Consider the following 26,226-nt stretch of genomic DNA (forward strand, 5'->3'; position numbering starts at 1 on the left):
TTTTTTAATTTTCTATCTTATTTTATATGTTGGAAGTATATGATATTCATCAACACTTAGGGGCTGTTTGGTTGCAGGATTTAGGCTGGATTTGAGCGAAATCCAGCCAAACGGTCTAAAATGCAAAACCAAATCTCACGGCAAATGAAAACCGCCGTAGACGAAAAATTCCGCCTTTTTGTGCTAAATCCTGGATTTTCAAAATCCTGTTTTCGCCGGATTTACGAAATTCATTGGCTCCGAAGGAAGAGTCCGCTTGTTAAATCCGCTCTATAGTCAAACAGCCACATATTATTTAATAGGATTTATCATGAAAGTTACCAAATAGTTTTCAGGATTTAGGCCCCTCAGGATTTCCCAAATCTCGATTCAGAGGATTTACGAATTTACGAAATCCTACTTAAATTAAATCCTGGGTGTTACCAAACAACCCTTAGAGCTGATGCTTCGCTGATGTTAGTTCATAAGTTCTGCTTTGAAAGCAATGAAATATATCTGCAGTTTTGATTTTTTCATCTTCTCCGAATCTGATTGGCCAGTTCTTTCAAAATGACATATTTTCATCATGCTGGGATGCACGTTGAAGTATTTGAACCAATTCATTGAAGACTTTAAGCTGCTAAAAGTGACATTTTATTTAATTTGTTTGGTTAAATTGCCGGTAAGCTGAAGCCATTAGAATAAGAGGGCATGTTTTTTTTATAGAATTCAACAATTGAGCTACTGAGCACTTGTTTCTATCAGGCAATTGATGTGACTTATCTTCCTGAAGAGCTTTATCATTTCAAACAATGCTTGTGACTCATTTTGCTTGTGCTAGTATTCTGCTAAAGAATTATAAAACTCTGTTACATACGAGGGAGTGGACAAGTCAAGCAGTACTTTATTTTCTCCATTTAGGTTTTGTTTTGGACGGCTTTCTTTCTGCTTTCAAAAGCAATTTTTTAGTACAAAAATTTCTTAAATTAAAAGAAAAATTATTAAAAAGTTGCTTCAGAAAATAGTAAGAAAGTCGTCCCAAACGAAGCCTTAACCTGAATATTGGACGTAAAGATTTGGAATTAGTGGTGGCGGAAGTCATGTTTATTTGGTGAGTAAGGTTTCATTTGGGATGGTTTTCTAATTGTTTTTTAAAATAATTTTTTAGTATAAAATTTGTTTTAACTAAATTTATTTTATTAAAAAACTGTTTTAAAAAGGATTAAGAAAGCTATTGCAAATGAAGCCTAAGAGAAGGCTTTGTTTGGGATGATTTTTTTTATTATTTTATAATATTATTGTAGAGAAAATAATTTTTTAAAGGTGTTGTAAAAAGTAGTTTTTTAGTAGTATATATTTTTTAAAGTAATGAAAATGTAGTGGTCAAATAAAAATTATTATTTTGATCTAAAAAATAAGGTAGTAAGAAATTTATCTTAAATGAAGCATAAGAGAAGGTTTGTTTAGATGTAGGCTTGGATCATAGCAATTAAGTATAGCAATCAGGTTATTGGAACTTGCCTACAGCTATATTTTTAATTTTAGTTATTGAATTTTAATTTTTTGTTGCAATTAATTTACTGTTTATTGCTGAATAAACGAGTTATGGTGAATGAAGACAAATAATAAGATGGAATTTTATCTTTAGCAAATAAGAAAAAAGGAAGAAGAAGAAGAAGTCATATTTCTCAACATTGTATCCGATTTTCATCCATTAAAAAAATATATATTTTTTTTCAATCCAGTGAGCCATAGATTCTCTCACATCCAAAGCTTTATTCTCAATTGACTAATTTGTCAAATTAATCTGAGTGATTCGCATCTCTCTCTCTCTCTCTAAATATATTAAATGTTCATTTAATTAAGGGAGTAAGAAGATGCTTTAATATAAAAAATAAATTAATTTAATTAAAAAATTTAAGGGGTAATACCAGGGATAGATTCAGCCCATTTTGCAATAAAATAATAATAATGAAATAGTTAAAATATATTAAACTAGTGTTTGTAGATAAAAAATATAAACTAATTGGATAATATCATCATATCTATAATATCTATAAGTGAAAAAAAAAAAAGTTATAAGCTTTTATTTTAATTAATTAATCTCTTAATTAAAAATAAGTGATTAGGTACAACTTTGTGTAATTATCACGTTACTCTAATTAAATTGTAAAACGTACTGTTCACTTTTACGTTATTATTTTAAACAAAGAAAATTAAATGGTATGTTTGATGATTTGAAAGTGTACTGTATGTTCTTTTGGATGATAGGTAGAATGAAATGTGAATTAGGGGTGTCAAAATTTAATACGACCAAAAAATTTTGGATTTTGGTCAATCCAAATCCAAACTGGGTTGAATTCGGGTTAGGGATTTCGACCCGTTTGTAAACGGGTCGTGTTCGAGTTGTCCAAAAAACTCGGGAATGTCCCAAAAAAAAGCCTTTCCTCGCATTTGACCGCGCCTGCCCAGGTTTGTCTGCATCGCTTGCCCGGCTGTTTACGTCGTCTGCCCGAACGAGCAGAAGTCACTACTGCGCGTACTTGCGTCTCTTCGTGTATGCAGCCGCGTTGCGCATCGCTCGTTGCCGCAATGTTGCAACTACCACTGCCTGACCGCTGCCGATTTGTTGTTTACAGGATTTTGCTAAATAAGCGTGCAAACGAGCGGAAGTAGCTGCTACTTACGAGTTAGGTCAGCTTGACTCGAACTCGAATCAGGTCGGGTTTGACTCCAAAAAATTGACTTGTTTTTAAAAACGAGTTGAGTTCGAGTTGACCCGAATAGTGCCATATCAATTCAGGATTGAACTCGAACCCGACCCATGCCCTAATGTAAATGAATGTTTATATTTTCTCTTGAATTTGGGTAATCAATTGGCTTTGTTATTTTAAAATTTGAAATGAGGTAATTATGATTGAGTTTAATCCTTTCATTAGACTATGAAGTTCACAATTAGTTGTAGTTGTTAAAGATCGGCTTCATTTGAAAGGTATATATATAGTGCCTAAATTAGATTTCAAATATAATAATGATTTAGAAATCAAATGAGAAATAGAGGATGTCTACAAATGGTGGGAAGGAAAACATAAAAGAGGGGCAAAGGAGCATCAATTACAACCATTGCAAATTTATCCTACCAATATGTTATGGCCGGCCTTCAAAATATTTGTGAGAGAATTATTATTGGTTGCAAATATTTTTTTACACAATAAAAAAATAATGGATTGTGATAATTTTTTTTTTGTTGCAATACAATCCACTAAAATTATAACTAATTTAGCGATGAATTTTGATTTTTTGTTGCAATTAATTGACTGTCTATTGCTGAATAAACGAGTTATGATGAATGAAGACAAATAAAATTTTTGGGAAGTTTATCTTTAGCAAGTAAGAAAAAAGGAAGAAGAAGAAGAAGCCATATTTCTCAACATTGTATACGATTTTCATCCATTTACATAATCTTAATTTTTTTTTAAAAAATGATGAATAATATTTATAATCTAAAAAATATATCTTTCAATCCAGTGAGCTATACGTTCTCTCATTCTCAATTGACTAAGAATTCGTTTGGGATAGATTTTTTACTGTTTTTTAAAGTATTTTTCTAGTACAAAATTTAAAAATTTTGTATTAGAAAGCTGTTTTTATAAGCATGAAAAAAGCTGTCCCAAACGAAGCCTAAGGCTTTATTTGGGATTACTTTCTTATTGCTTTCTGAAGCAGTTTTTTAATACAAAATTTTTTAATTTAAAAATTTTTTATACTAAATAGTTACTTTAGAAAATAGTAAAAAAGTCATTCCAAATAAAACATAAGTTATTCAAATTATATTATAATTTTAATAATGCCTACTTCACTACAATAATAAAATTAGTACGATTTATTCGATTCTCTCTCTCTCTATAAATATATAAAATGTTCATTTAATTAAGGGAATGAGAAGATGCTTTAATATAAAAATAGTAAATTTAGTTAAAAATTTTAAGGGGTAATGCCAGGGTTTGAAAAATATAAAATAATAATAATGAAATAGTTAAAATATATTAACTTAGCGTTTGTAGATAAAAAATATAAACTAATTGGATGATATCATCATATCTACAACATCTATAAGAGAAAAAATATTAAGAAAACAAATCTAAAATTTATAAGCTTTTATTTTAATTAATCAATATCTTCATTAAAAATAAGTGATTAGGTCGAACTTTGTGTAATTATCACGTTACTCTAATTAAATTGTAAAACTTACTATTCACTTTTACGTTATTATTTTAAAGAAGGAAAATTAAATAGTATGTTTGATGATTTGAAAGTGTACTGTATGTTCTTTTGGATGATATGTAGAATAAAATGTGAATTAGGGGTGTCAATATTTAATACGACCTAAAAATTTTGGATTTGGGTCAATCCAAATCCAAACTGGATCGGGTTCGGATAAGGGATTTCGACCCGTTTGTAAAATGGTCGGGTTCAAGTTGACCAAAAAATTCGGGAATGTCCCGAAAAAAAAGCCTCTACCTGCATCTGACCGTGTCTATCAAGGTATGCCTGCATCGCATGCCTGGCTGTCCGCGTCGCCTGCCCGAACCAGCGGAAGTCACTGCCAAGCTTACTCGCATCTCTTTGTGTTTGCAGTCGTGCTGCACGTCGTTCGCTGCCGCAACGTTGCAAATACCGCTACATGACCACTGCCGATTTGCCGTTTACAGGATTTTGCTAAATAAGCATGCAAATGAGCGGAAGTCGTTGCCGCTTATGAGTCAGACAGGCTGACTCGAACTCGAAGCAGGTTGGGTTCGGGTCCAAAAAATTGACCCGTTTTTAAAAACGGCTCGAGTTCGAGTTGACTCGAATAGTACCGGATCAATTCGGGGTTGAAACCGAATCCAACTCATAACCCGATTTTGATAGCCCTAATGTGAATGAATGTTTATATTTTCTCTTGAATTTGGGTAATTAGTTGGGTTTGTTATTTTAAAATTTGAAGATGATGTAATTATGATTGAGTTTAATTCTTTCATTAGATTCTCAAACATGACAATATATAAGGATGTCAATATTTGACACGACACGAAAACTCGACCAAAAAAATCCTATTTTAAAACGGGTCGGGTTCAGTTGACCCGGCGGGTTGCCGGGTCAACCTGCGAACCCGTTTAACTTGAACTGCCCGCGCTGCCCCACCTGCCCGCGAAGCTGGCCCGACTGCCAGCGCCGGCGCCCCGCGCGCTCGCCAACGTTTTGGGTCGGGTCAACCCTGCAACCCGTTGGGTCAGGTCCGGATTCGGATTTCCGACCCGTTTATCTACCCGGGCCGGGTTAGAGTCGACCCATTTGAACCCGTGTCAGTTCGAGTTCGACCCGAACCTGAACCATGACCCGAAATTGACACCCATAACAATATATATATGCCCTACCATCCCGATCATTTGCAGCGGCATAATGCCACTCTTTATGCCCTACAGTAATTATTTTCAATTAATAAAGCAATAAAAGTTATGGAAAGATTTACATATACATCCCAAAATTATAATGTATTTTTATATTCAAATATCATTGGCGCAAATATATAAAAGGATGTGATTTATTTTAAATTAGTTATATTTGATCGTTATATTAGTAAATAGAAAAAATTCAGTGTTAGATATGCAAATATATAAAAGAAATTGATGGTATATTGGTACAATCCTCAAAATTTTAATTTACAACAATGCAAATAATCTGTCTATTTTAAAGTTTCATTTATTTGAAGTATTCATCTATTTGAAATATATGTAATTTGCCAACAGCCCCCATAATAATACTCTTCCCCCGCTTTGACAGTGGACGCACTTCCTGCCGTTGGCGCTTCAAAAGTCCTCAATGAACTCTACCATTATCACAGCTCGAGGTATCGCCTATATCTTCCAATTTATGCACCACAAAACTCTTTCTCTCCCTTCACGATCTGTCCACTCCCAAGCCAATTCGCCAAATCTCTCTCTTCTTATCTCGTCAATCTGCAGCCTCCTTAAAAATGGCGGAAAATGGGAAGTTCTGAGCTCCACTTTCAACTCTACAAAGCTCAATGACACTCTAGTGGAGAAAATCATCCTTAATCTGAAAGAACCGACTGATGCTAAAAACGCTCTTTTATTCTTCCATTGGTCATCTCAACACATGCAGCACCAACATTCTCTCAAATCCTACTGCCTTGTCGTCCACATCCTCGTTCGAGCAAATCTTCTCATCGATGCACAAGCACTACTTGAATCCTCTATAACAAAGAATTCAGCTCCTGAATCCTCAAAAAAATTGGTTTTAGAGACACTTTTAAGCACATATGAAGCTGCTGTCCCAGATCCTCGAGTTTTTGATGTTCTTGTGCAGACTTACTTAAAGATGAGTTTTTTAGATCAAGCAATTGATGCTTGCTGCTACTTGGGAGATCATGGGATCATTTTGAGCCTTCTTACCTTTAACAGAATGCTGCATGTAGCACAGAGCTTGAATCGGAGTGATCTTGCATGGAAGGTGTATGAGAATATGCTCGAGAAGAGAGTTTATCCTAATCAAACTAGTGTGGAGACCATGGTGAGTTTGATGTGCAAGGAAGGATCTTTGCAAAGGATGCTCAGCTTATTGGACAGAATTCATGGAAAGAGAATTGGTCCTGGAGTTCTGGTGAATATGGCATTGGTTTTATGGATGTTTGAAGAAGATAGAATTGAGCACGGATTCATTCTTCTGAGGAGAATGCTGCAGAAAAACCTTATTTTGGATGATGTTATGAGTTCTCTAATCATATTTGCATACTGCAAAACTGGAAAGTTCAATGAGGCCATGACAGCCTATGATGATATGCGGAATAGAGGATGCGGTTCGAATGCTTTCGTGTACACTTGTTTTATTCGTGCTCGTGCCAACGACGGGTTGATTGAAGAAGCTCTGAGACTGCTGGAAGAAATGCATTCCAATGGCCTGAAACCATATGATGAAACTTACAATTATTTGATAGAGGGGTGTGCTAAAGCTGGTAGATTGGAAGAGAGTTTAGCATTCTATGAGAAAATGATGAAAGAAGGATTTGTGCTTTCTTTTTCTACTTTCAGTGAGATAGTTGGAAGACTTTGTGATAATGGAAAAGTTGAGAAAGCTGATGAAATATTTACTGCTCTCTCAGATAGAGGATTTGTTCCTAATGAGAACATCTATTGCAATCTTATTAATGGGTTTGGGAGGATAGGTAAGGATCAAAAGATTATAAGTTTATATCATGAAATGCAGTATAGAGGTCTTGATTTAGGCCCTCAGGTTTATGCTGCATTGGTTGCAAGTCTCAGTCAGTGTGGAAAAATGAAGGAGGCTGAGAAGTTTCTAAACATGATGGAAGGCAAATCATTGTTCCCTAACAGGCTTATGTATGATGCACTAATCAATGGTTACCTTAAGAAGGGTGATGCAGGCCGAGCAATGCATTTCTCCAATGAGTTGTTGAGCAAAATAATCATGTAAGTTTTGCTTTATGTAAATAGTATATTCAAAGCTAATACGATTTCATGTTGTCATGTATGTTTTGATGCTTGAACAATGTTTCTTAATTGATTAAAATGATAAATAATAGTGATATTGCAGTACCTCAGAAGAATGACTGTAGTTAAGATTATCTTTTTTGGTCACAAAGCAGTGATTTGTATCTATTGAATTTATTAGAGTGAAATATGAATTGTGATCGAGAATGTATAAAATGCATCAAAATTTGTTTTGCCGGCTCATTCGCGAGTTATACGCTTTTGTCTTTATAAGATCATGCACTATTTCTTCAAGCTCGATCTCAACCTAATAAACCATATAGCGAAGATAAATCATGAACTATAATAGAAGAGCTTGGCCCAAAAGCTTGCTCCACTGATGAGTAAATATTTCATAGTAGCCTCATTAGACTGCATGAGACAATACTTGTGACTTTGGCTAAATCAACTATAGGATTTTTTTTTTTTATATTTGTTGCATTCTAGAACATTCGCAACATTAGAGAGATAAAGAGCTTAACTTCTTAGCTTTGAACGAAGATCCAACACACATACAAATGTAAGAGAGAGAAAGAGAGGTGCAGTCGGCATAATTTGGTCAATCAGTTATAGGTTATAACTTGGAATCTAGGATTACACCACCAATATTTTATTTAATGAAAAATTCGTCGTTGCACCCTCATATATAGGATATTATGTTTTAAGAGCCAACCCATATTAATTATGGTGTCAAAGTCATCCTCCATTATTTATATATAAATGCTATATTTTCCTGTGCAATATAACTCAATATCAGGTATAAAATACAGTAAGTCATAAAATGCAGAGAAATCTATCAAATTTGCATATTATACATTTATTTCAAAAATTCATAACTTCTAATTTACTTGTTAAAATTTAATAATATTATAGTCAAAATTTTCATAAAATTTATATATATTATATACGAAAAGTTACATGGTAAAAATATAATAAATCAAAAGAAAATATATTTTTATCGATTTAAAAGAGATTAAATTCATCAAACTGAATTAAATAAAAGGTTGGTGGTGTAATCCTAATTGAAGCTTGTAATTGATTAACTGGATTATGCCAACGGGTAGATGATGACGACTCTTAAATGATTATTGAAACCCACCTTTGAAGATAAATGAAATATTAAATGAGATTGACAGATTAAAAGCTATGATATATAACATATGTACGAAAGAAAATATCATATTAAAGTTGAATTTAATACTTTGCTTTTAATAATTATACTCTTAATGATATTTATTTGATTGATAGTATATTAAACTGATTAACATATTAACAGCTCATTCCAACATTAATATTGATATAACATACTAACATGTTTCTTTGAATGATACTATTCTTTATCGTATGTCTAATAATTTGATAGATATCTTTTGATTTCACTAATCATATTAATTTTAGTATTTATTTTTGAGATTTTACTGCCCATATTAAGTGATAATTGATATTGACTAGAACTGAACATACACATTGATTCTTTTGCCTTGTATTGAAGCAGTGATAGAGTTTTGGTTTCTTACTGGACATTTTAGCTTATTATTTTTAGTTTAAATGATTTTAGTTCATGAAAGGGGTCAGGGCAAATTAGAGTGAGGTTGGCAAAGATTCTCATATTTTCTTTGAAGTTTATTTTACATTTTTTTAATTCTTTTGTACTCATGAGTTTGTGATGCAATAGTGATTATAGTGATCATGTAGCTAGTGTAAATAATATTTTGGTGAATGAATAGTAAAATATCTTAATGTATATGATTTTAGTTGATTTCGTTGGTTATTTTTTATATTGATGATTTATAAAAGCTATGGTATATTCTTAAAAGAGGCCACAAATGTTTAGAAAGCCCCCTAGCCTCTATAGCTCCCCCAGTTGATATAATTTATGTTAATTATTTTAAAATCATTATTAGACCTGCAAAATAATGGAATTCACTAGGAGAGATTTTCTATGTAAATATAAGCAATTATTTATAAACGATTGCTTTAAAAAGTATGCTGACAAGTAAGTTTCAGTTATTATGAATTATTTAGTTAATATTGTTGTGCTTTTGCTGCATATTCACTACACTTTTACTATGCTTTCATTGTGCTTTAATTGCGATTCTACTATATATTCATTATGGAAACATGACATGTATTAATACTACTTTATTTTGATGACTATAAGTTGTTACTTCCACCATTTGGTTGTTCATACTGCATGCCCCATTCCTTAGTCTTTTATGCATTGATAGATAGGAGTTATTTGCTAAGTTTGATTTATTAAACTCATCCATTATCTCTTTTTACAATAGATCCAACAGGTGTGTTTGACTGACTTCACTTCAGGAGCAGAGTTATCAATAGTAATATGTTTTGGATCTTTTATATTTGTAATAGTTTATTTTGCTTCTGATTGAGGGTTGGGTAATTTTGGTTTCCTGCCTTTTATTTTATTTACATTACCTTTGGCTTGTATCAGAACTAGGTTGTCAAAATCGAGTTACGAGTTGGGTTTGGGTCTAATCCAAAATTGACCTGACACTATTTGACCTGACCTATTTTTTTAAAATGGGTCACTTTCTCGTACCCAAATTCAACCCACTTCAGACCCAGGTCAACCCGACACGACCCTCCAACCCGGATCTGAAGCTATGAACAACAGGTAATATGTTGCACATTTGCATATCAAAACGAACAACAAGTTACAATTAAAACAAATCCGTTGAAGTTTAAGTTGAGTAGGTAAAATGAATAGCATATAAACAGTAGGTAATATGTTGAGCAGGTAAAATTAAAACAAAATACGAACAACAAGTTACAAATCAATTGCTCATTTACATATCCGTTACTATTTTGCTCTTTACAAATCGTTTACATATCAATTTATAAACTATAAACCAATTGTTGAATTACAAATCAATTTATAGAATACAAATTGTAAAAGAGTTTGTAATAAACACAAATACAAAGTATAAAATATAAATTACACTTTGCTGATTTGTTTAATTGCTGCACCAAAAAATTGCTTCAAGAATGTGTCTTCAAGCTTCATAAAGATTTTACTGCAATAAAACATGTTAAATTGATAGAGAACTTTAATACATAGCTAAGATTAAATCCTCTAAATCATTAATCACATAATGAATTGTAAGTGTACTAAATATTAGTATATTTCCATCCAATGTGGGAATCTGTATAGACTTAGTATATGTTCATTCTATTATATAATATATGCTCATTCGAAGAGAATACAAATGCCACCTGATTATAATAGCACTTACACTGATACGATTCCCACTTTCATTTCAAAAGGTTTATCATCATCACTTTATAAAACCACAACTAATTGATGACGACAGATTACAACAATCAGAACAACAATAAAAAATAGTTACAAGCCAACCCACACGGTTAAGAAGCCTCAAATTCCAATGTAAAAGTTATAAAAACATCTACCAAACAACTTCATACATTCCAAGAGACAATAAAATGTAATAACACAAACTGACAATTTGCATGTTAAAATGACAGCAAAGCCCTAACTCAAAAGATCAAGTCATCAAAACAGCACACCGTCAATTTTTATGGGAAGGACTAACAAGAAAAATTATATATTGAATCAATAATCTGAAAAAGTAATTAACTTTTCCTAAAAAAAACAAAACCCTAACAAGTTGAATAGCAAAAAGGTCCAAAAAATTGCGAAATTAAAGAAGTCCTAACCAGATAATGTATGCTATACTTATTCGAGACAAACCAAGATAATATTCGATAGAATAACAACAAATCAGAAAACCCTAAACGAAACATTCCTTCGGATCTCTGAAGTAAGTGTGACAAACGGACATGACGAAATGTCGAAATCCTTCAAACGATTTATAATTCCCATAGGTGCTCATAGGTGAAGCTTCTAAAAATTAAAAATATAAAATATAATTGTGATACAGCAACGGTTTAAGTGTTCTTCTTGAGGCTGAGGAGATGTGCACGGTGAACACATCAGACCAAGAGTATGCTAGAGAAGGAGAGGATATGAAACCATAGGCGAAGCCAGAGATCCGAGGAGAGAAAACCCTATAAGAAGTCACGAAACAGAGAAGGAGAGGAGGGGAGTGGAGAGCATGCAGAGCATAATGAGAACTTAATAGCGGCCGAAGTCTTGAGTGAGTGACTAATTACTCGCCCTAAGTAGATCGTGCGGGTCAATCCGGGTCACTATCGAGTTCTCGGGTTAACCCAAACCGACTCGAAATTTTAAATGGGTCAGATTTATAGACCAAAACCCGACCCGTTTTTAAATCAGGTCAGGTCTAACCCAAAAATTTCAAGTCGGGTTCTGGTCGAGTTATTGTGTCGTATCAACTTTTGACACCCTAATCATAACTATTGTTATTTGGATGTATTAAATATTTGCATTTTATTAATGAATTGTTTTTATAATTCACTCCTCTGTTTACCCTACTATATCACTTATATATGCATATTTCTTTTTGTGAATACAAAACATGTCTTGCTATTCTTTCATCACGTACCATGTACCACCTTTCAGATTGGGATGTGACACTAAGTTTTATGATCCAAATGCTTCTAGAATTCATTTATTCATCAGACATTTTTTTATTATACCACTAACAAGTTGGAGCATTTTTAATACTCACATCTGGACATTGAGGGCTCTATCCTTTCAAAGGATCTCACCACCTCAACATAGTTCCCCATCCATTGCCCTTTACTTGACCATTTCTTCATTCCTGTAAAAACTTCAAGCTCTATTCACAACTGCAAAGGCCATCCATCAAGTAGGAGAGAAGGTGGCACAAGAAATAAGGAACAACAATCACATTTTGAGGTATGTAATAATTTGATAATGATACGAGTAAATATAAAAATTTGATAGTTAAAAAAATCTTACATAAAAAAATCGTATTTATGTAATTCCCTTAGGAGCTGTTTGGAATCGGATTTATCGTGAGATTTAAGTAGGATTTACGCTAAATCCAGCCAAACGGTTTTTGTGCGCGCGTTAAATCCTGGATTTACGGCTTAAATCCCGGATTTACTAAATCCCTCGGTTCGGCGGATTTAACGATATTTAACATTAGAAGCGCGCGAAAGGGAGAAAGTTAACTTCACAACCTGCGAGCTCTTGTTCTTGCTTCTGATCAAAATGTCGTAACTTCCGATCTGACAAGAAGGGAAAGTTGTCAAAGGAGCGAAGCCTAACAACCACGAAGGAGCTGAAGAAGCGACGCGTGCAATCTATACACCTCTTGCGAAGCAACGAAGCTGAACAACAACAATGAAAAGAGAAGATGAAAGGCGAACCCTAGATGCCTCTAAGTTATTATTGATTAACTTAATTAATAGAAATTAAAATATTAATAATTAAGTAAATTAATTAATTAATTAATAGCATAATTAATGCATAAATTAATTATCTAATTTAACTTAATTTAGTAAGTCCACTGAAGTTAAATTCCGCTTGTTGCCAAATAGCCCCTTAGTTTTTCTGGATTTAGGATTTTGGAAAGTCGACTCGCTATAAAGGTCCACGGCACTTTAGATCTTTTCGAAACTTCCCGTGTCTCTCTGTATTCCCTCCCTCTGTCGTAGGAAGGAAGCCCTCAGCTCTCAAGGAGAAAAAAAGGCCAGTCCCTCTCTCTCTCTCTCTCTCTATTCTCTCTCTCTTTGACAATGATGCGTTGAATCAATAAAGTTATACTTCTGTTGACTCTCGGATGGAGCAGATTCAGGGAGTTTGGGTTCCTGGCCGATTTTATAGTTACACTAGATAACGAACTCTCTCTCTATTCCAGATTTCTACACAGTTTGGGTTGAAAGGATAGATTATTTGACCTACTTTCCTGATGAAGGAATGAGCCTAGGTTATTTTTTTTTTAAATTTGGCGCAAATACGTACGATAGTTTACACTGGTATGTGCTCCCCACAGTTTGATTAGCTTGTTCAATAATCATAAATGCCTGATGTTTTACTTTATATTTTCTTCAATGTATCCCGTGTGAGAGTATTTGAACCGTTCTAGCTTATGGTTTGCAGGATTTTGGTGAGATGAGATCATCCATGGACTCATATGCTCTGAGATCTGTATTGGAGTTGCCTTCTCCATTTCGTTCCATGTTTAGTTTCAGGTAAGTGTACTGATATCCTTATTTCTATTGAGAATATATCACAATGCCATTTCGTTTCTGTGTGGCAGTTGAATCTTGTTAGTCAGATTTTACGTTTCTTACCATGGATGGTTGTGTATTTTCAAGCTCTGTATAGTGACAAGTTAGAATTTATATTAGCACATCTAGTTTGTTCTGGATAGAGTTAAACCTTCCAAGGTTGACTCATAAATATAAATATTAGTCATTTGATAGTTCATAACTTCAGCCAATTTACAATGTACTTTGTGAAATGTCCTTCACCGAGGATACAATAACAAAGAATCTCTGTACATTGTGATATAGTTATCTAAAAGCTGTTGGACTATACTCAAATTCACTCAAAAATAGCCCAAACCTTTAAACTTCTGAGGTACTTACAGTCTTGTGAAGGGATCGGTGACCATTTGTTAGAGGATAAAGTCCTTTCTCCATTAAGCCAAATACTTTGCGATTTGTCGCACACAATTCCAAAAAAAGTACTTATAATCTTATTTGTCAAGTAATTTAGTGTTTCTGCTCTTAATGGGAGTTTCTTTTTCTCAAATTCAGATAAAGATCTGATAAATCTGTTAATTGTTTGTCTATAGGTACTTTAATTCATTGCAGAGTGAATGCTTTTGTGGGTGCTATCTTTCCAATATAAATATGATCATATCGGCCCCAACTGGAAGTGGGAAAACAGTGCTCTTTGAGCTCTGCATTCTTCGGCTCTTCTCAAAATTTCTCACTCAGGAGGGAAAGTGTAATCATGAGAAAGGAGTTCTTAAAACAGTATGTCCTTGAATTATTTATAATAACAAAGGAATTCTCTCTTGTTTATAATCTTTTTTGATCCTCCAGCTAATGATACAAAATTTCATGAAAAAAGCATATTAATGATTTTAAACAGCATATTCGTTTGTTTCTTTTTGTGTAAAGTTAACCACAATTTCATTGATTGAGTGAAAGACTTTTGTTGATTGAATTTAATCTTTTATTTAGCAATTATCCATGTAATTAAGCACTCGTAATTAAGCTTCATTTGCTTCCATTGGATAATTTCATCAACGATGATCTTGTGAACGTTGTAGAAATACTAATTAGTTTATACCATATCTTTCACTTAAATGAACCTAATTCTTCATGTAGCCTTCATTTTTCATGATTGATCAGTTGTCTAGTTTTTTTACCTATTTTAATAGAATTCTCACTTAGCATGCAACATGATTCTAATAAGTGAGACCTTTACTTAATAGATGAAAGATTAGAATACAACAACAACAACATCAAGCCTTTGTCCCACTACGTGGGGTCGGCTACATGAACCCTTTTTCGCCATTGCGCCCTGTAAAGTCAAATTCTCATTTAAATCTAATAAAGAAAGATCATTTCTAATACTTTATAACCAAGTATTTTTAGGTCTACCTCTACCTTTCCTAACATAAGTCAAATCTAATACCTCAACTTTCCTAATCGGGTCATCAGAAGGCTTCCGTTTAATGTGACCAAATCATGTAAGGCGAATCTCTCTAATCTTCTCTTCCACTGGAGCTACTCCAACCTTTTAACGTATATGCTCATTTCGTATCCTATCTCTAAGGGTAAAGCTACTCATCCACCTAAGCATCATCATCTCTGCAATGCTTAACGCAGTATTATGATTCTCTTTTAATGGACAACATTCGGCACCATAAAGCATTGGAGGTTTCACCATCATCTTATAAAATTTTCCCTTATGTTTGTGGGGGACTTTTCTATCTCACAACAAGCCCGATGCATTCCTCCACTTCAACTAGGGGTGTCAATTTGGGTCAACCCGTCGGGTTCGGGTCGAACCCGACCCAACCCGGATCTAAACGGTCGGGTCGGGTCAAAAGTTGACACCCCTAACTTCAACCAACAAACTTGAATTCTGCTGGTAATATCCCCATCTATTTCACCATCACTGAACAATAGATCCAAGATATCTAGAACATGTACTCTTATTAATAACTTGATCGTCTAAAGGCACAATCCCCTCACTAGGGCTATTGTCAGTGTACTCTTATGAAAGATTAGAATAACGAAGAAAATTTTTAGAAGATAAAGGGCTTAGGATTATTAGGAAAAAAATTGAACATGCTATATATAATTTTATTTAAGACTATCTACAATGTGTAAGTTTAGTTTAAATTGAGATTGAAAATTATAAGCCAGTGTTGATATAAGATCAATGTGTATATAAGGTGTGTTTTGGATTAATAATTTAGAAATTATAGGATCTTTAAAGCTCCAATTCATTCGAGTATGATTTTTTAGACACAATGAATTTTGAGCACCTAAAAAAGATCACGCTAAATTTGATACACATTAAAGCAATGCCCAAATGATCTCGGATTGGCTTGAATTGACCTCTATATGAATTATGGATGGTCGAACATGAGTTCAAGAATGCTTGAATTGGTGTTTAAACAAGATCGAACCTGCCTTGTCTTGATTGCTGCTGATTGGCTTTGGTCAACTTGGATGGTTTGAGTCGATCATCTTCCATGCATGGTGACACCGAGACAATAATTTGGAAGGACTGAAAAAAAAAGGCAGGTTCAATCTTGAATTGAATGGCTGTTGGAAAAGTGAAAGAAAGGATTAAGCAGTGGCTAGACAAGAAATACTGAAAAAATCAAATTACAAATAGCTGAAAAGAGGAATGGTGCTGTATGATAGGAAGTACTTGAGTTCACAAGTAACCCTAAGGGGGAATACTTGAGTTCGCAAGCAAACCTATCAATAATTGGTGAAAATAGTGAGAAATAAGTTGATTTCAGAGAGAAATCAGTACAACAATGCTAGAATTTCAGAAGATTGGAAAGAAAACACGATGCAATCTTCTTTTATTCAATCCATGGACAAGAAAAGCAATACAAGATACACGTTTCTTTGATATGAGAGGAAGAAACAACTCTCTAAATCTCTAGCAAAGCCTATAGCCCAAAAAGAACAAACCCTTGATTTAAAATCTTTTCCAAATTCAAGATGAAAAGAAAACCCTAACCAAAAAGACTAATTAAAGCCAAAGGACTTTTACCAAAAGACTAAACAGCCCTTAATTCAAACTTTCCCTCCTAAACAACGATTACATTAAGCAATTGGGCCCACTAGGGCATCCGCCCCCTCCCCTTGGTTCTGCCCCCAACTGGCTTGGGCTGCCTGCTGTAGTAGAGAATCGGTCCAGGTTGGATTGGTTCAGCTGGCCCTTTTTGGGCTGACTTAACATTAATCCCTTCCCAAAGACTCACCCCTCAAGGTGAAAAGAAGTAATTGGAGCCTCACTATCTCATATTGCTCTCAAGTGGCATCGAAATCTGGAAGGTCCCTCCATCTGATAAGCATTTCTTTGTTTCTCTTTTTATCGGATTTGACTCCCCCCAGCTCTAGTGGTTCTAAGACCACTTCCAAGTCCTCTGTCAGTGTAATTGACAACTCTGCACAAAGTAGATGTTTCCTTAGAGCTCTTCTCAACTGTGATACATGAAAAATTAGGTGTATGGTGGCGGATGAGGGTAACTTCAAACGATACACCACTGCTCCGATTTTGTCCAAAATCTCATAGGGGCCAAAGTACCTCAGAGCCAATTTCTCGTTTCTCCTGTTGGTAACTGATCTCTGCCTGTAAGGCCTTAGTTTCAAGAATACTTTCACCCCAACTTCAAATTGTATTCCCCTCCTATGTCTATCTGCCTACTTTTTCATGATTTATTGTGCCATGGACAGATGTTTTTTCAATTTCTCCAACACCTTATCCCTTCCTCTAAGTACTGCTCAACTGAATAAACTGGTGTGCTCCTTTTCCCAAAATGCACTAAGTGTGGGGGTCTCTTCCATACAATATTTTAAAAGGAGTTATATGAGATGCAGATGGTATGAAGTATTGTACCAATATTGGGCCCATGCTAACTATTTAGCCCACATCCGTGGCTTTTCTGAAACAAAACACCTCAAATAAGTCTCCAAGCTTTGATTCACCACCTCTGTTTGACCGTCTGTCTGCGGATGATAGGCGGTGCTTCTCGTAAGAATAATGCCCTGCAATCTGGGCAGCTGCCTCCAAAACTAACTGAAGAAAACTTTGTCTCGATCAGACATAATCGACTCAGGAATCTCATGCAGTCGAACCACCTCCCTAATGAATGCTGCCGCCACTGTCACTGCAGTGTAGGGATGTCGTAAGAGGATGAAATGTGCATACTTACTAAGTCCGTCAACCACCATCATTATGGCTGTGAATTCTTCTGATCGTGGTAAGCCATCTATGAAATCCATGGACACTTACTCCCATACTCTTATTTGGAAGTGCTAAGGATTGTAGTAGTCCTCCTGGAGCCATTGTCATATATTTGTTTCTCTGGCACAATTTGCACCTCGCCACCATCTCCTCAACATCATTATACATCCCCTTCCAATAAATCTCATATGTCAGCCTTTTATACATCTTATGTACTCATGAATGACCTCCAACTGCACTGACATGGAACTCCTGTAACAAGTGAGGAATATATTTGGAAGTTCGTGGCATCACAAACCTCCCTTGATGCAACAACCCCTCCCCCTCAATATAGTAACCATAATAGCTACTATTATCTTTCATCAAATCCTCCATGGTCTTTCTTAACTCTTCATTATGCATGCTTTCTTTCTTAATGGCCCCCTAGTCTACCATTAATGATACTGAAACAGCCAACTTCTGAAGTTCCCCAACACATCTGGATAAGACATCGACCGCCTTATTTTTTACTACAGGACAATACTGGATCTCAAAATCATAGCCTAATAGTTTGGATAACCATCTCTATTGCTCCTTGGTCACCATCCTTTGCTCCAACATTTACTTCAAGCTCCTCTGATCCGTTCGGACAATGAAATGTCTACCCAAAAGGTAACGACGCCACTTTTGAATGGCCAAGACAATGACCATCAATTCTCTCTCATACACCAACTTAAATCTAGCCCTGATTGACAGCACTTGACTGAAGTATGTTATAGATTTGTGATTCTGCATCAGCACTGCCCCCAACCCATATCTTGACGCATCAGTCTCCACTATATAGATCTGACTGAAGTCCGGAAGAGCTAAAATTGATATTGTCGTCATGGCTTTCTTCAATCTCTCAAAATCTTGGGTTGCTGCCTCTCCCCACTAAAAGTCATTCTTCAGTTGCTCGATCAAGGGCTAAGCTATGGTACTGTACCCCCTCATAAATCTCATGTAGTACCCAGTTAGTCCTAGGAATCCCCTCAACTCCCTTAAGTTCCTAGGCATAGGTCATTTCTGCATTGCCTCAATTTTTGTTTAATCGGCCGCCACTCCCTCCTGGACCACTACATGTCCCAAGTACTCCATGCTAGACTGGGCAAAGCTGCACTTATTTAGGTTTTCCCTCAGCTGATGCTTCTGTAAAACTTTCAAAACCACCTTCAAGTGCTCCAGATGCTCCTCATCCGTTTTGCTGTACACCAGAATGTCATAAAAAAATACCAGAACAAACTTTCGGAGATATTGCCGAAATACCCTTTTCATCAAAGACTGGAAAGTAGCAGGGGCGTTAGTGAGCCCAAATGACATCACCAAGAACTCGTAGTGCCCCTTGTGCGTCCTGAAGGACGTTTTTTGAATATCCTCCTTCATCCTGATTTGATGGCAGCACGACTTCAAGTCCATCTTAGAAAACACTACTGCTCCATACATCTCATCTAGTAGTTCATCGATCATCGGGATTGAGAATTTATCCAGTATAGTCTCCTTAGTCAATGCCCTATAATCCATACAAAACCTCCAACATCCTTCTTTTGACCACTAAGACTGGACTAGATAAAGGACTCACACTTGGTTTGATGATCCCCGCTTCCAACATCTCCCTAATCAGCTTATCAATTTCATCCTTCTGAATTTGGGGGTAATGGTAGGGCCGTACACTAATCAGTGGCACCACCTCTTTTAAAAGGATTGCATGCTTCTGCTCTCTGGGTGGTGGTAAACCTTGAGGTAGCTGAAACACCTCACTAAACTATTATATGAGTGGTTGCACTGCAAGAGAAATGTCTCCCTCTTCTCCCACACTGACCCTCTCCAAGCATTGCAATTCCACCAAATATCCACCTCCCACCTCTTGTATGGTTCTGATCATGAATTTGAGAGATGCTCCGGCCTGGACAACCCTGCATCGCCCTGGATCACCATTCTCCTTCCCCCCACCACCAGTTCTATCCTCAGTGCTCCCCAATTGACCTTGGTCTTCCCCAAGGTCTGCAGTCATTTCATTCCCAGGGTGACATCAGTACTTCCCAACTCCAAGGGAAGAAAGTCCTCCCTCACTTGGATCCCCTGAATGGTCAACACCACTCCCCTGCATACTCATCTATCAATTTCTATCTTTTTTGTGCCCATCATCACCCCATAAGCTCCTGCTTCTACTAATTTTACCCCTAGCAGATCCACAATCTGGGTGGAGATGAAATTGTGGGTTGCCCCACTATCTATTAGCACCACCACTTCTCTATCAGCTATCGTTCCCTTCACTTTCATAGTGTGATTCAAAGTGAACCCCACCACTGAGTTTAGGGAGACTTTTGCCACATCCAGATGTAACTTTTTCTCTTCCTCTATCTGTAACCCGCTCATACCTCCCCCTTTAGCTTCCTCGTCATCACAGACGGTGAGAACATGAAGAGTTCGGTCCTTACACCTATTCCCCGACATGTACTTCTCATCACATCTAAAACACAATCCCTTTGTCTTCTTCTCTTGTATCTCCTTTTCCGTCAGTCTTTTGAAATTTCCTCCATTTTCCCCTCCTTCAGCTCCCTCCTTGGGCACTTTCTTCAGACTCTCTGATGCTGGCCTCTTGGGAGCTAAGAAGGTGGTGGTCATCCTGTACAACCCCTCAAGTTGCTCCCCTTAGCCCCTCTCTCCAGCTGCTTCTGATCCTCCATTAACTGGGCTAGCTCCATGGCCTCCCCCAGGTCTCTTGGCCTCATCACTCTAACCGCTGCCCTTATCTCCGGTTTAAGCCTTTTCATAAAGTTCCCCTCCAGCACTGTCTCAGACAGCCGGTCTAATCTGCTGGCCAAATACTCGATCTTGTTACAGTAATCTACTATGGTCCCCTCATGTGTCAAGGCAAAGAATTGCTCATAGAACTCTCCTCCCATGCCGGTTTCGGAACATTCTAGTAAGCACTCTTTGAACTCTGTCTAGCTCTTGATGGGTTGCTTCATGTTACGCCATTGGTACCATGCCAGTGCCTTCACCTCCAAACATAGTCCCACCGTCGTCAGCTTCTCTTCCTCCGTCAACGTTGACGGAGAAATATCATTCCACCTTGTAGATTCAACCATGGCCATCCTCGACGTCAAAGATGAGTATCTTCAGCTTCCTCACCTTCGGGTCACCCCTATGGCCCCTGAATCCTCCATATCTCCTCCCATTCCGCGAAGAGGAGGTACTCCCTAATTGTCACGATCTTCCCTCCGCCGATCATACCCAACCCCTTCATCAAATTCCCATTTTCTTCTTTCAAATTCAGCACCTTTGCGGTAGAATTCCTCCCTTATCCCTACAAAATCAGCAGCCCTTCTTTTGAAACCAGTGCTCATCTCCTCCCTAGAAAGTGGTTCTAGATGAGGCATTCCATCTTCACCCTCCAAGATCTCCACTTCCAGGTTTTCCCTTCCCCTAAACATGTTAGGATTTCCACCTCTTCCATTGCTGTTGATGGGTTCCCTTGCTTCCGATGTCGCCAAATTGGTCTTCACTTCTAGCAATTTCTTCAACCTCTCTTCCATCACGATGAACTTCCCTTCCATCCTTTCGTTATTGTTGGATGAAATCAGAAAATTTTCCCTCCAAATCTAATTTTAGTTGCCCAATTTCTCCTTCTAAAACTTCAACCTTCTTCCCCGCCATATCTCTTCCCAAGCTTTACTAGAAGATATTCTTCCGGATGAAATTTCTTCGTTGAAATTTCAAGATTTTAGCCGCCGATGGTCCCAATACAATGCTCTGATACCAATTTGATAGGAAGTACTTGAGTTTGCAAGTAACCCTATGGGGGAATGCTTGAGTTCACAAGCAAACCTATCAATAATTGGTGAAAACAACGAGAAATAGACTGAATTCAGAGAGAAATCAGCAAAACGATGCAGGAATTTCAGAAGATTGGAGAGAAAACACGATGAAAACTTCTTCTATTCAATCTACTAACAAGAAAAACAATACAAGAAACAAGTTTCTTCGATTCGAGAGGAAAAAACAATTCTCCAAATTTCTAGCAAAGCTTATAGCCCAAAAAGACAAACCCTAGATCTCAAATCTCTTCCAAATTTAAAATGAAAAGCAAACCCTAACCAAAAGACTAGTTAAAGCCAAAGGACTCTTACAAAAAGACTAAACAGCCCTTAATTCAAACTTTCCCTCCTAAACAGCGATTACATTAAGCAATTGGGCCCATTAGGGCATCCGCCACAACCCCCTCTCTTCCTTACGTTTCAAGTTTAGAGGCCACCAATTACTCAACTATCTCTATTTAGAAGATATAAGAAAACAGAAAATAAAACAAAATAAAAGAAAAGACTCAAGGAACCTAACTAACCAAGCAGTTTTAAAAATAGGCAAATAAATCCTTATCACATGGGCTTTAGTTTTTGGGAGTATGGCTACGGGTGGTGGTGTTGCTATCTCCAACTATCAAAGGGTTAGTGAGTGACCCCCCTCGTAATGACTGATGTTTAAGACTACACTGACATCCTTAGTTGTTGGTGTATCCTCATTTGGCTATGATGATTTGTAAAACTTAGAATTTTTCCTGAATTATTGTGGCCTCTACCCGTCACATTGTCATAAGTTTCTTTCTCTTACAAAATTACTTGTGAAGTGAGGGATAGTTTATGGACCTTCTTCTTTGACATAGTTGTGGATGGTCGCCAATCCGATCAAGATTTCATTTCTTTGTCATCCCAAGTTGGTTGAGTGGAACTTTAACATCATGCAACATTTGACATGAATAAATGGAGAACAAATATTTATCATACAAATCCCCAATAATTGCTATAAAATTGATGATCAATATGATGATGAAGATGATCTCATTTTTCTTAGGTACTTTTTGGAATTAAAATTATGTGTGCATTAAAGACTTTTTGATGGGGACATCAGAGCATGGAACATGGAATGTATATCAGAGGCGTGGTCGTCGATCTACGGCCACGTTCGCGTCGATGTATTTTTGAGTTATTTCATGTATTTGTTTTATTATGTTATTTGTTATTTATGTTGTATTGTTTTTCCCATTTTTACCCCTCAAGGGAAGTCATATGTAAGCCCTAAGGGCAAGGTCATCTTTTATCTTAAAGTCCTGTTGTATGAGGCTATTTATAGCTCTTATGTTCTTCTTCTAAAGTTAATGAATGATTGAATGATAAAAAAAAGTTTGTGCCATTGCTCGAGTTCTTGAGAGATCTTGAGAGTGCTTGGAAAGTGAGAGAGAGATCCCTAGGAGAGGGAATTTGGAGTACCCACCAACCTTGGAGACGGCCGGGTTCGTGGTTCTTTATTTTTCTATCGAATTTTCCTTCCCTCTTCTTCCTCTAGCTGCCGCCTAAGGAGTTCCCAAAACCCCTTGCCGCCGGCCATCTATATCCTCCCCCCAACCTCCTACTTCATCCACGGCCACCTCTCCACTACTAGACACCTTTGGCTCCTCCCCCTTCTACACGTTCCCCACAACCTTCCTAAAATAGATTTAATAATTTTGGTAACTCTCTTCATAATCAAATTCAAATTAATTTGAATTTGAAAGAGTTTCCTAATTTACAAAATCCTATTTTAGGAAACTTATTGATGTAGAACGGGTAGGAGGATTGGATCCTAAGGATCTTGAAGAGCAAATTGAGGGATCTAAACAACAGCTTTTGACTCTTAGAAGTCTTGGACAACAACTCTTCTTCCAACACAGCAACTAGAGGTCTTCCAAGGGCTGAAGAAGAATGGTGGATAGCAATTTTCCTCTTCTAGATCAGCAATTTTAGAACTTCCAAGAGGTGTGGATGCAAGACAATGAAGGAGACTTTATGCTGCAGTTGGAGGAAGGAGTAGAATCATTGTCACGTGGAGTTTAATGGAAGAGATCCCACAGGCAAGGCCTTGGGAAAAATCTGCCAGCAGGGATTTAAGACAAAGATTTACTTCCAGAGAAAAAAAAAAGGGCTGATTTTAGTAAGATTTGGGCGGTGCAGTCATAGAGGAGATTTCGGCCTGACTAAGGGCTGAAATTGGTAGTCTTTCCAAATGCATATATGAGTTTTAGGAAATAAACCTTGGCATTTATTGTAGAGGGGGACCGGCGGCTTAATGATGAGGGAGGAGATTGGGGGAGATGATTTTGGTTACTTAAATTAAGAAATTAAATTTGGAATGAAAGATTTCATCCAATTTAATTTGAAATTTAAATAGGCTATGAAATAGGAAGTTACAAAAAATAGGATTATAAATTAGGTAACTATTTTAAATTCAAATGGATTTGAATTTACTCATGAATAGAGTTGCCTAAAATATAAAAGACTATTTTAGGAAAGGTTTAAGGGCAAGTTGGTGATGGAGGGAAAAACCAAGAGGAGGGAAAATTTAAAAACTTTGCTAAAATAGATTTTATAATTTAGGAAAGAATTTGAATTTTAAATAAAAGAAGGGGCCTCTATATATAGGCCTTAAAAGAAATAAAAAGACACATTTGCCCCTTGAGCTTACATAAGACAAGAGGGTAAAAAGGGAAATTGCAAAATTAAATCAAAATACAATAAACTAAAATAAAACAAAGAGATCTTGGTTGTCGATCTTCAGCTCCTCCTCGGATAGGCATGGACGGTTGGATGTCCGCATCACTTACTAAATTGAGTCCTATTTAAATTTTAAATTAAGAGAGGATTAGATATTTCTTTCCAAACTTAATTTATTAATTTAAGTAGGCATTAAATGCCTCATTAATTCAAGCCCTCCAACCTCCTCAAAGCCGCCGGCCCTTATAGGTGGGATTTAGGAAATTATTTCCTTAATCCCAATTCCCCTCTTTGGAAGTAATTTAACTATTTCTCCCTCCATCCCCTTTGGCCGGCCCTACTACCCCCATCCTCCCTCCCCAATTTCAAATCTCCTTCCACTACTTTCCATAACTAAAAGTTCTTAATTTAGGAAATCATAATTTCAAATTTCAAAGTAATTTGAATTTGAAAATTCTTTCCTAATTAAGAGATCCTATTTTAGGAAAGTTACTAAATTTAAGTCCTATTTGAATTTCAAATTAGATGGGATTTAATTTAATCTTTTCTAATTCCTACCTCCAAATTAAGAAACCCTAATATCTCTTCACAAATTCCCTCCCATCCCATTGAAGCCGCCGGCCCCATATGGGCTCCCATGGAATTTTTTCCATAAGCCTCCTCCCCCTCTTGGAAATAATTCAAACCTTCTCTCCCTCCTCCTTAGCCACCCCACCCCTTCCCTAATTAAATACTAATCCTTTCTCAAAGTAAAAGGATTCATTGGGGAAACAAATACTTGATTTCCCTCCACCTTCTCTTCCAAAAATTTGAACCAAATTTCTCTTCCGTGCTCTCATCCTTAGCCGGCCACCTCCATCCCTCTTCCCCTCTTGATTTCTCAAGATAATCTCCTCCCTCTCAAGAGTAGTCTTCAAGGGGAGAAACGATGATCATCTTCAACATCTTGACTACTTGTTGTCGGGCTTCGACAAAGTTGAACCTTCAAGGGAAACAACGACGAACTTCTTCAACATTTCAATTACTTATGTCTGGACGTTGACAAAGGTGAACTTCTTCCCCATTTCAATTATCTTCCTAATCCCCTAAGTTTGTAGGTGGTGATAAATCAGAAGGACCCGTGTTCCGCCTTACGCCTAAGCTTAGTAAACGTATGATTGAGCATGCCTTCTATGCTTCTAATCTTATTGTTAGATTAGGGATGTTGTTGAAAGCTATTTACTTTGCTTGTTGTTGAATTTCTAAATTGTTTTGATTCTCCAAGTGTTTGGCAAGTGGCTTGGCCTAAGCGTAGACACCCCTCTCTTGTTTTATTTTGTTGTTTTAATTGCTAATAGTCTAATATTTATTATTCTAATCAAGGAATCATGCAAATTCTTATTGCATCCTTGAAAGCATCCTAGCCCTGCGTCACTTTCTTTGGTAAAAATGTAGAGATTTAGTCATTGCCGGTCTGCTAATTTGTTTTTTTTTTTGCTGTTGTTTATACCCAATGCATGTAAGATCTACATCGCTCCATCAAAGGCTTTGGTACAGGAAAAGCTTCGCAACTGGAATATGAAACTTCCTACATGGGGAATTACGTGTTTGGAGTTGACTGGTGACAATGAATCTTATAATACAAAGAACATACATGAAGCTGATATCATTCTAACAACTCCTGAGGTGATGAAAAATATATCATCGAAAATATTTATTTATATGGATAGATTTGTTAATTGCCTTTTTTTGCTTGATTCTTCAGATGTTTTTGTTGAACTAA

The 26,226-nt window shown here is 36.3% G+C and overlaps 1 protein-coding gene across 3 annotated transcripts in view; it reads left to right on the forward strand.

The window, feature by feature from the left end:
• Positions 1-5,787: 5,787 nt before the first annotated feature.
• LOC110094474 (ATP-dependent DNA helicase MER3 homolog) overlaps positions 5,788-26,226 on the forward strand; it is a 36,281-nt gene continuing 15,842 nt past the window's right edge. Inside the window, exons 1-4 of one of the 3 annotated variants that reach the window (XM_028695400.1) lie at positions 13,106-13,155; positions 13,567-13,658; positions 14,267-14,450; positions 25,968-26,129. In XM_028695400.1, the coding sequence (XP_028551233.1) occupies positions 13,579-13,658; positions 14,267-14,450; positions 25,968-26,129 (426 nt within the window). In that variant the 5' untranslated portion in view covers positions 13,106-13,155; positions 13,567-13,578. Of the gene's footprint in view, positions 7,473-13,105; positions 13,156-13,177; positions 13,443-13,566; positions 13,659-14,266; positions 14,451-25,967; positions 26,130-26,226 lie in introns of those variants that run through there. The other 2 variants (XM_020819727.2, XR_002302864.2) reach the window with 2 other exon arrangements.

Source organism: Dendrobium catenatum, unplaced genomic scaffold, assembly GCF_001605985.2.
Source record: "Dendrobium catenatum unplaced genomic scaffold, ASM160598v2 fragScaff_scaffold_629, whole genome shotgun sequence".
NCBI lineage: Eukaryota > Viridiplantae > Streptophyta > Magnoliopsida > Asparagales > Orchidaceae > Dendrobium > Dendrobium catenatum.